The sequence below is a fragment of the Lonchura striata genome, chromosome 3 (genome assembly GCF_050655825.1).
Source record: "Lonchura striata isolate lonStrDom1 chromosome 3, ASM5065582v1, whole genome shotgun sequence".
NCBI lineage: Eukaryota > Metazoa > Chordata > Aves > Passeriformes > Estrildidae > Lonchura > Lonchura striata.
In genome coordinates this window covers 85,836,197-85,852,963 of record NC_140705.1, presented here as the reverse complement: position 1 = coordinate 85,852,963, position 16,767 = coordinate 85,836,197, and the positions used below count along the sequence as shown (strand labels likewise).

The 16,767-nt window shown below is 37.7% G+C and overlaps 1 protein-coding gene across 2 annotated transcripts in view; it reads left to right on the top strand.

The window, feature by feature from the left end:
• Positions 1–1,142: 1,142 nt before the first annotated feature.
• The window catches only part of BTBD9 (BTB domain containing 9), a 119,884-nt gene continuing 104,259 nt past the window's right edge, over positions 1,143–16,767 (top strand). For both annotated transcript variants that reach the window (XM_021550404.3, XM_021550403.3), the window contains exons 1-6: positions 1,143–1,195; positions 3,096–3,262; positions 10,357–10,567; positions 11,099–11,462; positions 12,983–13,247; positions 15,035–15,254. In XM_021550404.3, coding sequence (XP_021406079.2) covers positions 3,181–3,262; positions 10,357–10,567; positions 11,099–11,462; positions 12,983–13,247; positions 15,035–15,254 — 1,142 coding nt within the window. In that variant the 5' untranslated portion in view covers positions 1,143–1,195; positions 3,096–3,180. The remainder of the gene's footprint in view (positions 1,196–3,095; positions 3,263–10,356; positions 10,568–11,098; positions 11,463–12,982; positions 13,248–15,034; positions 15,255–16,767) is intronic.

Genomic DNA, 16,767 nt, shown 5'->3' with positions numbered 1-16,767 from the left:
TTGCCTAAAAACTGGGTGAGGTGTGACTCCAGCTCCTGCTGCCATGTGCTGGGTCCAGACAGTGGAAGGACCCTGAAAGCCCCCATGTGAGCAGAAAAGCCACACTATGAAAAGCCAGTGTCCACAAAGGAGACAGTCGTCCTGCAAATATATTCAAATAAAGGCAGTGTTCACTGGGGCACACACCTGTTATAAACTCCCAGCCACATGTTGACCTCTTCTTTCCCCATTGGCTGAGGTACTAGGAAGGTACAGCCTTTCTGAACTGCCTACCACATACTTCCTCCTTAACATGTCATTTTCCCCCAAAATGCAGAAACTGGCTTGTGCTTGTGCTTGTGAAACCCATTTGTTTCAGGAGTCAAATTGTCTGGGCTCTTACAAACCTGAAGCTTGAAGTTGGTAGAGACATTAGGAACTATTTCAAAGGCATTAATACCTATACCCTGCCCATGGAATTGTTTGTAAAGACATTAGCACACATCTTTCCTATCATGTAGTCCAGTGGATAACTACATAAGTAGCAGCAGGCTAGGCTAAAGCTTCTCTGCTTAGTAAGCAAAAAAACCCCAAATCCAGAATTACAAGTCTTTCAACCTGCAACGTTTTTAAAGTATTTTAGACACAGAAAAACTTCTGAAATTGTTTCATGTTCCAACTGATTACAGGCCACTATTTTTGCTTCTTCCAAGGAAGGCTTCTTTTCTTCTAAATAAACCATGGAATTAAATAGCGTGTAGTGCTTTGCCTCCCAAAAGGCATAAATTTAGCTTCATGCAGCGCAACACAAGTCACTCTCATGCTTACGTAGCGACAGGCCCACATTCCCCATTCCCGCAGGGAGAAGCTCTCCTGACGCAGGAAAGCAGGACACGCAGCGGAGGGCAGGAGCTACGCACGCCGCTACCAAGGAAACAGGGATTTTGAATGGAGCCAAGGAGCAGCGGACAGGGGTGGCGGGGAAGGTTAAACAGCGGTCGCTATTTCACAGTCCCTGCTGTCCGGCAGCGCCGCTATGTCCCGACTGCCGCGCTCCAGGGGCGGAGCAGGAAAAAGGGCGGCGGCGCTCCCGCGGCGCGGCGGAACCCACTGGCGTCATACGCAGGCCGCTGCTGTCCGGTGACTTCAGCGCGCTGCCGGGTGACGTTGAACGGCGGCGGGGCGGGAAGAGGAGGCCTCGGCGGCGGAGGGGCCGGTGAGTCCCGCGGGCGGGAGGGGCGGGGCGGCCGCGGCCCTGAGGCCGGGCGGGGTCCCGAGGCTGCCTGGGGTCTTGAGGTGCTGCCGTCGGCGGCTCCCGCCGGGCACGGGCAGGGCGACCTGGGGCGGGGCGGGGGAGCGCCGGCGTCCGGGGAAGGCGCCGGGCGCATTTGGCGGGGAAGCGGTTTCACCTGAAGTGCCTCGTTGTGCAGGCGAAGGAGGGGCCGGCCGGGCGGGCTGGGGTCCCTTCCCCTGGCGCTTCCCGCGTTGATGGCCGGTGGCGGCCCGGGCTGCCCCGGGCGCGACCTTGGGCGCATCGCCCGCGCTGCTCCGCGCCCGCCTCGTCTGCCGCCCCCTCGTTCTGCCTCTGGCTTCGCAAGGCCGTGCTACGGCCATCTAATTAGAATTTTATTTCTTAAGAAAACACAAGTTCAGTATTTTGATGCTTTCGCGGTACTCAATGTTTTCCCTGTTTCACCAATGTTTGGTGTCGTAGTAGTTCAATCACTCTGCAAGTTACGCACTGCTGTGATTCATTGAAATTACTCTTAACTTAGAAGACATATTATCAGACTTTAAAAAAAAAAAACAACTTGCTGTTAACTTTTTAGCAATCTGCCGGTGATCTTGCTTGCCAAGCAATGCTTTTTGCTCATGTTTTTAAAGCATAGTAAACAGACCTTCTTAAAGTCCTGTGCTGGAATCGTTTAAGTTATGTGTTTCAGGATTTAATTTGAGCCTGCTCACAGAGCAGGTGTATTTGATGTGTCTTCTGTTACAACTCTAAATCCGGTGCTAGAGCTGTTTTGTTGGGAATTCTACTCAAATTTAGCAAAAAAAAACAAACAAAAAAAAAACAAACCAAACAAACAAAAACAAACAAACAAAAAGCAAACAAAAAACCAAAAAAACCACCAACCAAACAAAAAAAACCCAAGATTTTTCATTAATGCCTTTTGAATGTATTTTGATAACACAGGCAAACTTGGTAACATGCATTTCTTATAGGAAAGATACTTACGTATTACATTTTGGTCCTCAAAGACCAGAAGACTTTTCTTTGTAAAAAGCCTGGATTTGATTTGCAGGATTAAGGTGTGATTACTTTCTAGTTCATGAGACTACCTAAAAATATTTTTTTCTGCCTTCTCTTCCTTTGTTCTCTTGAACATATCATGAGAGAATTCATAGATCAAGATATCATCCATTTAGCAAATTAAATACAGTTTATTTTTCTTCCTGGAAGGTTAGCAGTAATTTGTAATTGTTGAGAGAAACTCATTATGTTGGTTATGTATTTAAGCAAATCAAGCCTCTATATTTCTCCATTCCTAACCTTACAGTTTTGTTTTGGTTTCCTGTTAAAAAAAAAAAAGGCTTGTGCAATAGACAGGTCTTGCAGCTGCCTTAAGTTTTGTAAAAAAAAAAACTACCAAAGCCCAAATGAAATCCCCAACACTTTAGTTAGGCAAGAACACTTGGAGAATTTTGTCTGGAATAAATTTTGTATTTTGTAGGGAATAAAGCATGTGTGATACAGTTTGTCTAGACCTAGTTTAATTAGGACACCCATCTGGGAAAATGGTGTTTTCCAGGGGCATTAATGCTGTCGCAGAAATGTCAGGATAGAATTTTTTAGCTTATATGGAATATGGCGATGTGTTACTGTCTTCTCTAATGGTTTAAAATATTAGCAGTCAAAATTAAATTATGATGACTCAGAATAGCAATACTATTCCTATATTCTAATGTTTTTAGAAGTTTTCCTGTTAAATTGAAAGCTTTTTAAAGAATTTATGTCTGCAAGAAGTTGAATTGAGAAATATGCATCTCTCACTTTCATCATAAGGCTTTGTACTCATTATTTCTGATGATGTGTATTTCATGCATTGTTCCAGGAAATGGTCCAGTTGTTGCTGTGCAGCTGGATGTTGCTGAATAACATTTCTATGAGCTTGCTGTTCAATCTGTCTGTTGTTCAGAATGGCAAAGAACCCTAATTTCCCGGAAGCAGGGAATCTGCCTACAGGCTACACGCACTGTAGGTCTTCAGACAGCTTCACTGGTGAGTGGACCCGATGTGTTTTCTTGATATTTTAATGTTTTTGTTGTATGCCATTTTAACCATGTTAATTTTTTATATATATGTTAATAAATAATCTGGACTAAGTATCTTGTTATTTTGTTCTTGTACTTAGCTAAACTTATTCCCACTCTTCTGTGACAGGAAAGCGTCTGAGGAGTGTGTAAAATGTTAGCACTACAGCACTTAAGTGATGGGAATGTGTTTGCAGATGAGCAGGGCATAACTTCCCATATGCTTTGAGTCAAAACATTTTTTGGTACTAAATTGCTGTTTAGAATGCTGTGATTGGATGGTGTGGTTAGTTTCCACAAATGTTACCATCTGCTTTCCTTTTAATCCTTTCACAACCAATCCGTAAGTGCCAGCCAGCATCACCAAGAACATGGAGGCAAGGAAGAACAGGACTGGCCTACATTCCTCCATCTTAGAACTTCTGACCCCATGTACAAAGTAAAACTCCCCCTGTACAGGTGTTAAAACCCCCCTGTACAATACTAAAAAATTCTCCCCTCTACTTTGTAGCTACTTCTACTATAATATCTAAACTTTTGTGACTGCTTGTTCCACCTTCAAAGTTGGTAACTCATTCCATGGCTCAAACTCAAAATCGCAGCTGTTTCCAGCTGCATGCCGGGGTCTCAAATGCTTCTGCCCAGGGCCTGGAACCTCCAAAAATGTCTGAGGGACATTTTGAGTTCTAAGAGATTGTTCTTTCTATTTTTGGCTACAAAGTATCAAAACTTGTTTGTTTGTTTTTTCCCCTGTTACAATTTTTACTTAGGTTCAACTTTGGTTGAACCAACCATTGTTACTTAGAAGTACGAAGGATCTAGGGTTCTGACAGAACCAAAGTATTTGCACTTTGAATGTTGAAGTATTTACTGAAAATTTCTGTTTCCTGAGATTATATATTTATGAAAAGACATATGTGTATCCATTGAAAACATAAACCATATGATTTGAGCCAGTGGTATATTTGTACAGTAGTGTTACTGTTACACCTATCATGTTCTGGGAGTCTGTAGTAATAAAAATTGAGATTAAACTAATATTTTACTTGAAATTATTTACAATAATTATGAAGTACTTAATTACAAAAAAATTGAAATACTACTCAAGTACCATCCAATCAACTGAGAACCAATTTTTAGATAAAAGAGCAGTGTAAAAGAATTACATTTAAGAAAATTCTCTTTGTGTAATTCTGATGAAAGTATTACCTTGTTTGGTACAAACTAGAGAATGTAGGAATTAGTTGTTTTAGGGGTATGAAATTATTTGCTCAGTGTTTATAAACTGGACTTATTTAATGAAAAAAGTAATTCTAGGAATAATTTGTTTACTTGCATTTATTTCTAAAGTTTTGATAGAGCTATCAGTTATGTAAGCATTCTTCACTCATGTTATATACAATTTCTTCAAATAATTAATGATTAATTTCTTACATTCAATTTTCTACACCTGGTAGAAAAAGATCACTTTCATGTTTCATTGAAGCAGCACTGCTTTTCAGAGGATTCTTCAATGTTAACCTAAATGAGAGAGGGAAGAGACTGAATGCTGATCTTTCATCGCAATTGAGAGTTGTTCAGAAAGGATGTCGTTACTGTTGTTGCTGAATTTCCTAGATCATGTTTTTGTATCCCATAACATGTTACATATTACCTGCTGAGTAGAAATACAAGAAACTGAAAGCATGGAGGGGGTGGTTATTTCTCCAGGAACACAGCACATATTATGTAGTATTGCATGCTGCTTTATGTCATAAATACCAGGCTGCATTTTTCACATGCTCAGTTCTTGAAGGTAGCCACCAAATAGCATGTCTTTCAGTGAGGTCAGAGAATTTTTTTAGGCCTTAGAACTTAAGTGCTTTTTCAGATTGTTGCAGTTCTAATGGTGCTTCAGAATCACTGAGAATACTTTTGTTTATTTATTTCTATTTCGTGACCAAAGCTGCAGCAGCTGACTTTTGAAGCAGTTAATTACCTCTTGTTATAAATGAAAATTTGTCCAGCCAAATTAATATGAAAAAATAAAATATTTATTTTGCAATCAAATTTTATCTAGCCAGCCACAAGGAAAGAACAGAGCCGAGCCCGGGGTCGGCCCTGGGTGTGCAACAAGGAGTCAGCCTCAGCAGAGGTTTTCCTCTATGCCCACACACCTCCATCCTGGCCCAAGTGGTTTTTATAGGGAAAATTCCGCCTGAGGCCAAGATTTCAGCAATCAGTCTTTTCTTCTATTCAGAGTCCAAAGGTTAATAAGATTTTCTTTTTTTGGTGATGCGGAGAAATAATTCAGTGTCCGGAGTAGGTGAATCTCTGATGAGATTTTATGGGAAGGTTGCATTCACATGTATCTGCCTGAGGATTTCCATGATATCCATCTTGGGCCGTTTACAAGATGATCAGCACCCGATGATTGACACCTGGAGTCCCGATGGGAGTCCAGACATAGCCCATCTCCTGGCCGAGCCACATCCTTTTACTTATAAATCAGTTTCCAATATACACCCAGTCTCGCCTGCAAGGGGGAGGGAACTAATACAAAGGGCATAATCTAACAAGTATCCAATATTACATATTTCATACAAGGAATGGCGCAAATTATATTTACTATACATAACACTCTGAATACCTCCTGGAAATAGGTTGTGGTGCTGGCAACAGATGTACAAATGCCATGTTCTTTGACTACCAGGAAGAGTAAGCGCCTGTATTCTCTGAAAAGGTGATGTTGTTTGATGACAGAAAATGCCAGAGGGAGCTTCAGGAAGGGCTCTGCCCAAATTCTTAGCAGCATCCATTTTTTAATCATAAATTGTACTTTTGAATAACAACTAGAAAAAGACATGTTTAGCTATACAGGGAAGTTGTGAGCTCATAGGAACTTGGCATGACTAAAGAGGTTATTAAGTTTTACTTCCTCAAACAAGAAATGTACAGATCGCTTACAGGGTTACCTGAATTTGTACCATTAATGAATCCAGCCTAGGAAGATAGTAATTAATGTATTATTTGGTTCTATATTTTGGAGGCAGGACTGTCTCACTGGTCTGCTTTATATGAAAAATCCACAATACAGACAAAACTGTTGGAAATCTGTACTGGTAGACAACAGATGAGTTGCCATGTTTCTTCAATATACTGGTGATACCCATAGTGCACAAAAAGGGTATGAATATGGTTTTGTAAAGGTGACAGTGCCCAACACGTTGGGTCATTCAAACATGTCAAAGGCCTCCTCAGCTTGTAGCCATCATGAGTCCATGTATTTCCAGTGCTCAGCATGTTTGTGTTTGAAACTGATGGTGGAATAGTGCATGGAACCAGCAATTCAGAGAGCATGACACATCAGAAGAAATTTGCCTTGCTGCTTACACACAGGCTGATATCTGAATTTCTACTTTCACTGCTTGCTATTCAGCATCTTGATGCTCATAAGAACTGGCCATCCTCAGGTCACTAGCAACTGTACCCACTTCAGACTTTGCCCTCTTATATACAATGATACTTGTTTAGACAAAGGTTTATGTACACTTGAGAGGGAAGTGTGCTTTTGATTTTATTTGTTTATTTAACCTTAAATAAAAACTATTTCCCTTGAGCTTTTTTCCCTATTGGCACATTACAATATCCACAGCTACTGAAAGCAAAATTAATGTGCAGCTGGTGGCATTCCCTTGTCTTCACTACTTTTACAGTCTCTCAGACTGTATTTTATTTTATTCAGACAGCACTGTTATGTGTAGTGGATACAATTCACACCATTTCTAGTTTGATATATGTGATATCGAATATTTGTTGGAGTATATACGTTTGTATTAGGAGTCCCCCCCACCCTCGCAAGGGAAACCTGGTGTATGTTGAAACCCGATTTACACGTGGGATGTGGCTCAGCCAGGAGATGGGCCATGTCTGGAGAGACACCGGGACCCCAGGTGCTGATCATCGTATGAAGGACCCAAGATGGATATCATGGAAATCCTGGGGCAGATACATGTGAATGCAGCGTTCCCCTAAATTTAATCAAGGGATTCAGCAACTCCAGACATTAAATTGTTCTTCCTCATCACCAAAAAAAGAAAATCTCATTAACCTATGGACTCTGAATAGAAGAAAAGACTGATTACCGAAATCTTGGCCTCAGGCAGAATGTTTCCTATAAAAACTGCTTGTGCCAGGATGGAGGTGTGTGGGCATAGATGAAAACCTCTGCTGAGGCTGACTTTTTTGTTGCACACCCAGGGCCAACTCTGGGCTCGGCACTGTTCTTTCCTTGTGGCTGGCTAGATAGAATTTGATTGCAAAATAAATATTTTATTTTTTTTATTTTAATTTGGCTGGACATATAACAGTACCTGTTCTTATTTTTCAAAGACAAGAGTAGATTCCGTAAACAAAAGAAGTGGAATGTAGTAAAAAATCTGAAATAAAAATAGATTGTAAAATTAAAATGTGCCAATATTTGTACATGGATGAAGTATCATAAATCAGCTTCCCGAATCAACACATGTTTAAACTAGCAGAAGAGAGATAATAGAGAGTTCCTTGATTATGTGTCACACGTAATTGGTTTGCCTGACTATTGCAAATGAAGATTAACAACAGCAATTATGGGTGTGGTATGGAAGTCTTCGAGGAGTACCCAGACCTGAGATTTGTTACCTGAGCTGAGTAACAAATAACAAATGCATCTTTTTCTATCATCCCATGGTGTAATAGAAAGTTTTCTATTTTGAGGACATTTCAGTTTTACTGTTGTCTATAAACTTAAAGTTATGTTGTGATAAGTGGTATTGGTGGTACAAACAGATATTGCTGGGCTGATGTAATCAGCTTAATCTTGCTTGTCAGAAAGTAAATATTACTGGAAGTGTATGTAGAATAAATCTAAATTGTCTTAACTAATTGTAAGTTAACCAATGCAAGTGGTAGAAATAGTCTATTACGATGAAAACTTGAAAATTAATTTGCTTTCATGTCAGGAGAGAAGAATGACTACAGTGTTGCATTCCCATGGTTAGGCTGCCTCCAGTATCTTGGCCAGTGTTGCTGGTTCTGTGCTGTGTTGGCTACACAGCCACGCAGCTTCTAATTCAGTGGCAGGGACAGCCAGTGGAAACCTGGGAGTTTGGTCCCATTTGTGTTGTGATCTATGATTGATTTAGCATGCTGTATTTTTATTAAATTTTATTTTCTATTTCTATCACTTTTTGTTTAGTTCTGAAATGAACAGGGCTAATGCCTTTATTAATGTTCAGCGCTTTATTAAAAAGATCAGCTGCGCAGGGGGCCCAACACAGAGCTCACCCCCACTCTTGTAGCTTTCCCAGGTAGCTGAAGGGTCAAGAGGCGTGCAGAATCTGTTGCTGAAGTCCAGAACAACAGCTGTTCCCTTTCCTTGTGGTAACACCAGGAAATTCTGTCTCTTTTATTTTTGCTTCCCACAGCCTGCTCTAGTTTAGTCTTTTGTAGGTGATGGTGATAGGACAAAAGTCGATCAGGGGATGTGTTTCCCTCTTCCTCAGCTAGGGCATTTATCTAGCTCCCTCTGCTGTGTTTAGTTCTTTATTTAGCAGTGTCTTTATCCCCTAAAAAACACTCCCAGGCTCCCAAGGGTTTTTTATTTGCATTTTAGTCGCAGAATGGCAGCTTGGGTGGGGGAGGCAAGTTATCTCTAGGTAGTTAGAGAAAACAAACAGAACAATTAGCTAATTAACATTGCAATATTGGTACTTAGCTAGAGCTAGCAGCTGTTCCAGTGTTGCCATGGGAACCAGGAAGGCACTGTCCGCCCAGCAACCCTGGTGGCACCGGGAACTTTGTTCGTTACAGTTCCATTTGAGGTTCTTCAGCACTGTGTTTCCACAGTATCTTGATTTTTGGTAAAGCATTTCCCTGTGTTAAAGTGAAAATAATACTTAACCCTCAATGCTTCTGTTTAGGGTTTTTTAACATATTTTCTCATAGTATTTTTACAGTAGAACTTAAAAGTGTATTTCTGTCATGAATATTTGACTTGAAATATTCATGTGTTAGGTGTGTGTAAGGTATGGCCTCATAATTTTCTTGGTTTGTGTGGTACACCGCCTTTCTTCAGTACTGGGTATCTGCCCATTTTGAAAAGTGGCTAGTAACTGGAGCAGGGAAGATATCTCTGAAGGTAGGGATGGTCATTATCTGAAACAACCAATCTCTTTTAAAGAAAAGTAAACCAAAGTGTCACAGTAGAAGCCAATATAAGACCTAAATTCGCTTTTGGGTGCTCTTGCCATTGAGACTGCAGAAAGCCTCTTGTCAAAATAAAGCAAAACCATAAAAAGCAAAAACCTGTTGTGAATGAAGAAGAAGCAAAAGAATTCCATAGAAGATATGGCTAATGCATTTATCTGTATTACATATTAGTGGGCAATGTCCTAATTTTATGACTGAGAGGTATCAGGGGAGTTGTTTTTATATATGTGTCTATATATATGTGTGTGTGTATATATATATGCAGGAACAAGAAATCATTGAGAAAACTAAGTGTAAAGAATAAGAAATTGAATTGTACATTGTAAAGCTTTTCTCTCTGACAGACTGTGTTATTTATTAAAAGTTATCCTGATTGTTTATTTTCTCCCAATTCTGAAAAGCTGAATAGAAACCTGCAAAAACAGTTTTTACTTTTCACTTATTCTAGTACAGGCTGGAGAGTTAAGACTAAGCTTAAATTGGTCATATTGCTTTTTTCTACTTTGCATGTGTGCATTTTTATTCGGATAAAATTGCTTTCTAATGCTTTCTAATGATGTAAAATAGTTTAATTTTTAATTCCATTTGTTGGAAACTTTATTTTAAGTAAATGAGTTGACTGAATAACAAGGTGATAATTTTCTGAAATACTTAGCTAGAATTGTTGGTGCCAGCTATGTTGAGTCTGGTTGAAAATGAACTCTTGTAGAAAACCTCAGTTTAATTTTTCTTATATAATTACTTAGATTAGTCACTTTTTTTTAATTGCAGTTACGCTTGCTATTCTTAATATTTTTGCCCAGTGTGATACTGCTTTCTTTCTTTTTCCTTTAGGCTATCAGTATCACCATCCTTCCAAGATGAGTAACAGCCACCCACTTCGTCCGTACACGGCTGTGGGGGATATCGACCACGTTCACATTTTGTCAGAACACATTGGTGCTCTAATGAACAGGGAGGATTACAGTGATGTTACCTTTATTGTGGAAAAGAAGCGTTTTCCGGCACACAGAGTCATTCTGGCTGCTAGATGCCATTATTTCAGGTGAAGTAAGGCTTTTTGTCAGGCTCACAGGAAGCTTTTGTGCAGATGAGATAAACATTATTTTCCTATGAACTTTTTAGGGTGTAATCATCTGTCCACTGAGTGTGAACTTTTCTGTGTGAATGCTTCCCATCACATCAAATAATTGTTCAAATAGAAAAAGATAAATAGCATGTCACACTGTTATTCTTTTGACGTTCATTAAATTGGATTTTGAAGGTAGTTTCACAAATTCAAAAGAAAGAGAACTTGAGAGCAGGAAAGTACTACTGCAGAGTTGTTTTGATTTCTCAGAGTATAAATGGTGTGTTTCTATGGAATATAGTCACATAGCAAGTTGCATTTTGATGAATTGGAATTGAGAAGAGCTTTGGCTGACACAGACTAGAATATATATTTTAAAACTAGGAATAATACTAATCCAACTTGTTTTAAGAGTTGGAGATTTTTCAATAGAAATAGATTTAATATCCCAGTGAATTTTGTCAGAGGGATAAGCTACTAACAAAACAAAACTCTTTTCCCTTATAGAGCATTATTGTATGGAGGAATGAGAGAATCTCAGCCTGAAGCAGAAATTCCACTTCAGGACACCACTGCAGAAGCATTTACCATGCTGTTGAAATACATTTACACTGGTCGTGCTACACTACGAGATGAGAAGGAAGAGGTTCTTCTTGACTTCTTAAGCCTAGCACATAAATACGGATTCCCAGAACTGGAGGATTCTACGTCTGAGTATCTTTGCACAATACTTAATATTCAGAATGTCTGTATGACTTTTGATGTTGCCAGTCTTTATTCTCTTCCCAAATTAACTTTCATGTGCTGTATGTTCATGGATAGAAATGCCCAAGAGGTGCTCTCCAGCGAAGGCTTCCTGTCACTTTCTAAGGTATATCTTTAGTTTGTACTTTTTTTCCCCAAGGCTGCTAATTTTAATGGTAATACAATTTTGTGATGAAATGCTTATGGGGGGCACCAATTAAAAACTTGTGTCAGCTCATAGTTATTTTATGCTTGTGAAACTGTGTCAGTCGGAAATGCTCAAGATAAGCTGAATATTTTGGCAATCTGATCTGAATTTTTAAAGTATTGACCAGTCAATATAGTTTATAGTGTATCTAATGGAGTGTTCTAAAAGATAGTAGCAGGCAATCTAATTTTAATTTGTCTTATTTCATCTGTTATATAATGTATAATATAATTTGGCTTTTAAATGCTGCAGAGGGGAAGTCAAATATAGACTTGAATATGACAGGACATACTTTGTTCTATTAATTCCTTGATACAAGCTTCATCAGTGATGGGTGATTTTCTGCTGGGTGAACTAAAGCATTCTGGAGATTACTGTGATTTATATTGCTGATTGTCATCATGTTCTGAACTTGAGGAATATGGTGGTGTGATATGGTGTTTTGGGTTTTTTGTGTGTTGATTTTTTTGTTACATGTATAAATATTTGTGACTGAGTCTGGAGGGGTATTTGGGCTGGACTTAATAGTGAGAGTGTTTTCAAGTAGTGTTCACATGAAGCAACAGAGCACCTTGAATTAATGATGCTTTAATTGGGTAGAGCTGTGAAGGGTCTCTTCCTTGAATGCATATGAGACACTGCTGTAAATAACTCATTGTATAAAGAAAAAAGACTGTAGTTTGTCATATGCAGTTTGTTAAATCTGAGTCCTGAGAGTGTATTATCAATAAAGAAATGAGCAAACATCATTCATCAGGAAGTGCATGCTTTGAGGTCTTTGACATAGCCAGTCCTGGTATATATGAGTGATCTTTCCTTTTGCTGGGCCAGCTTCTGATTATTTTGCTAGCTAAGTGAAAATAAAAAAACTGTTTGATTATTTGTGTTCTCATTTTGCAGTCAGTGGGTTTTCTACATGAATAAGAGCCACTGGAGTTTTTACCTGGTGATTCTTAATTGGTACCAAAAGAGGGAGAATGATTGTGACAGGACAGAAATCCCAAGTAGTTAGAAGTGGTTCAAAAAAGTGGTTTCAAGCAACACTTTTTTTCTCATCAGTGGTCTTATAGCAACCTAAGTTTAAAGGAATATTTTGAACTATACTGCTAAGTCCCCAAATCTCTTCTAATATTCCAAAGTAAATTTGAACTACTGAATGGTATTATATTAAATTGATTAGTTCTCTACATTTCAGTTTTTTCTAATGATTTTGTTATATTGCCTATTATTTTGGTCATGGATTCTGTAATTCTTGCATAACTAAAACAATCTGCAGTTTCAGGGAGTCACCACTTTAAAGATTATTTTTAAAAGCTATAATTTAAAATAGCCATTAATTTTTGCCTTATTTGAACTTTCCTTGATTTAAAAAAATAAAGTTCAACTTAATTTCTGTTTATTTAGGGGGTGTATTTTTTATTTTTATTTATCTTTTCCAGGCTGCCCTTCTAAGTATTGTACTGAGAGACTCATTTGCAGCTCCTGAAAAGGACATTTTCCAAGCTTTGATGAACTGGTGTAAACATAACCCCAAGGAAAATCATGCTGATATCATGCAAGCAGTACGTTTGCCACTAATGAGTCTAACAGAACTACTGAATGTTGTAAGACCTTCTGGACTGTTGTCGCCTGATGCCATCCTAGATGCCATTAAGATTCGTTCTGAGAGTCGGGACATGGACCTCAACTACAGAGGCATGCTAAGTAAGCATCAGGTTTTTTGTTTGTTTCCTTCTAATTTAGTGACTGGTTGTCTGGAGGACATGGTTAATTTGTGCTTTGAGTTTTCGTCTATTACTGTGTGTTATAAAAGGTTTGTAGTATGAAACATTTTGTTATGTATCTGTTGTTCCAAATTAATTCTTGATACTAGTAAATTATTTTCTTGCATTGTATCTTAGATATTGCTCCAACATGAATGCAATACCATTTTCCTAGAGGAAGTGGTAATTGAATAGAAAAAGTTTTACAAAATCATTGAAATTTAAAATGAATTGGCTGTGAGATATATGATATTTAAATGGTTTTATGTTGATAGTGATTTGGTTTTTACTTCATAAACATTTTCATAATTTCTTCACTACCTATGACTTTTCTCTTACTCTTCACATGCTTGTCTAAATAGTTTAAACAAGTCTCTGAAGTAGTTTCTATTAAAACTTTAAAAGTGTAAGAAGCCTTGTGTTTGACTTTTTTTCTGTGCTCTCTGTTAATTCAACAAGAGTATCTAACACTCGAGCTTTAAAAAGATATTGTTAACCATCTAATGTGTGAATTTGACCCACAGCAAAATAAAAAAAGTTCAATGTTCTTTTAAGAGTCTGCACTGTATTCTCAGTCATGCATGATGAGCCCTGAAAATTACTGCTACCTTAGAATTGCATATTCTTTGTTCTCCCTTAGAAGTTATAGTTATTAATATTTAAACATATAAGTTTAATATTAGGGTATTGTAAAAGTCTCGTTATGTGAAACATTCTGTTGACAATGCAGTTGATACATTTGAGTAAGTCAAATGGTCTTCTCTGTCTTCTTCCTAATCACAGCTTTTTTGAGAGTGGGATTTCTTTGTTGTTTTAGTACTCATTCAGGGTCTTGAAACATTTTCTGTTTGTGGAAATGTTGATGACCACTTACCACTTGAAATTCTGTTCTTTAGATGTCATATTTTTATCAGTCTGTTAAAATTCATACTTCTGTTGTCAACCTGCCTGGAAAGTTTCGGGTAGCTTTTCATCATTTAGTTTTCAGATCATACTTTCTAGGATCCCTCCTCAAAGAAGGCTGTTGTAAACGTCGTTTTGAAGAGGCTAGAGTATTGTTCTGTAGTTGAAGTTTGGGATCATTATTCTCAGCTTGAAGGAAGCTATTCCTAGGACACAGTCTTATTACTGTGAAAGGGTTGCATAAAAAACTTGCTTTTCCGTGTGAGTTCAAAGCCCGAGTAGCCAAAAGTTTCCCATTTCACTTAATTTAGCTTTGCAGGAAGCTTGTATAGCTGTCAGAGGAGCATACATGGTTTTACTGCTTTATACACCACTCTGCAAATTCAGGATGCAACTTGAATATCCTGCATCAGGATGCATTTTCTGTTTGATACACATCTTGTACACTTAAGTTTCTTCCATTTAAAGGGGAAAAAAACCCCAATAAAACCCAAACAACAATTGGTAGGTGCAACAGAATTCTGTAAAATCATGAAAGGGACTTAGAATGGAGCTGCTACATAATAGTGAATTATCGCAGCTTTATTACCATAAAGCATGTAGGAGATACCAAATAAAGTGTAAGAAGCTAAATTCTTTCAATGCCTCTTCTTTATCTTCTTTTCTTTTCCCTTTTTTTTTTTTTTTTTTTTTTTTCCCCTAGAGCATGTGTTTGTGTCCAAGAAAAGATAATCTTTGGTCAGACCTAATAGAGTTGATATTCAGAACATCAAATTTGCAGTATCAGAATGTAAAATTTAAGCGGCTATTCCCTTTTCTTCTTAGTACCAGGGGAGAATATTGCAACAATGAAGTATGGAGCACAAGTTGTAAAAGGGGAGCTGAAGTCTGCTCTTTTGGATGGAGACACTCAAAACTATGACCTGGATCATGGATTCTCTCGACACCCGATCAATGATGACTGCCGCTCCGGAATTGAGATTAAACTAGGCCAGCCCTCAATAATCAACCACATAAGAATTCTCCTGTGGGACAGAGATAGTCGGTAGGTGCCAAGGTGATGTAAAAAGGGAAAGTAATGCATTTTGTAGTGGAGATAATGTAACAGTGCAAAACTATAATTTAAATATTTTATGGAAATAGCATGGTAGTGTTGGAGATGACAGCTGCAAAGTTTATTTGGAAACAACCTGATTTTTAAATGTAATTTTGGTTACTTACACACCAGATCATATTTAGAGATCTTAAACTACTTTAAAATATTAAATGTTTTTTACGTATTTGCATTTCAAGCATTGAAAGGTCTTCTTTGTTCCAATTTCTTCAATATATCAAAACTGTTAAGAAATGGCATACTTTGACAATAAGATTGGTCTTGGATTTGATCTTGGAGATCTTTTCCAGCCTAAATGATTCTGTGATTCTGTAATTCAGAGGTAGTAAAATTTATTTAGAATGTGAATTACCAACTGACTACTGTAGTTATTAGAAGCCACTTCATGGTTAGACTGCTGAAATATGAATTGTCATAGATGCTGTAGCCAGTTGTTACTGAGATACTTTAGATTATTTTGGAATGTGTGAAAAATCATATTAAGCTCATTTGAACAATTGAGAGTCTGCTGAAGTAGAAAAATTGCAGGGTCCTTTTTCTGTGAGAAATTTAATATATTAATTTTGTAACTTGCCATGACAAAGATCTTACAGTTTTGTGGACAGCTCAGCAGGTAAGATGTTAAAAACAATAAAAGCTGTCAAAAACAATGAAACAAGCTACTTGTACCTTTATTATATACCTTATTACCTTTCTGATAAAGGATTAATTTTATTTTATTTCAAGAAAAAAAAAACAGTTTAGCGTTGCAAAACAGTTGTATTTGCTTTTTTAGTTAAGCCATGTATTCTAGAACAAGGTATATAAAAGTTTTAGTTAGGGTGGGACTTTTTGTAAATTTAAATAAATTTTAAAATATTAATTAGTTACTAATAATTCAAAACAAATTCATTTCAGCTATTTAACTGTTTCAGGGAAGTTCTCCTAATTCAGTTCAGCTGAAATTATTTTCACTTCTATTTCTTTTGTAAAGATCAAAAAGTGGATCTTTGAAGTTATAAGGAACTGCTTCATATAATATCATACTAGTTGTACCAGAAGATCAACCAAATTTATGAAACAATTATCAACCAACTTTATCAAATCTGAAACAGTATTAGAGATATATTAGTAATGAATTCTCTAGCAATTTTTAGAGAACTTGTATAACTGGTAAAATACCCCCATCTGCAGGACGTGAATTTACAGCTGGTGGAACTCAAGCTGTAACTCAAAAAAATGTTCTCCTTTGGACAACTTCTTACAAAGTTATCTGTTGTTTGGCATCCTGTGTACTTATCTGAACTTTGTAGAAACAAACTATTATTGCTGGCAGAATATCTGACAAGGCGGATCTCTAGAGATTTTTGTCTTCATAAAATACTGAGGGCTCAACAGTTTAGGATCTAGTTTCTGTGTCATGCTGATTTTTAATTGTTTTTTTTTAATCATTCTGATTTCTGTG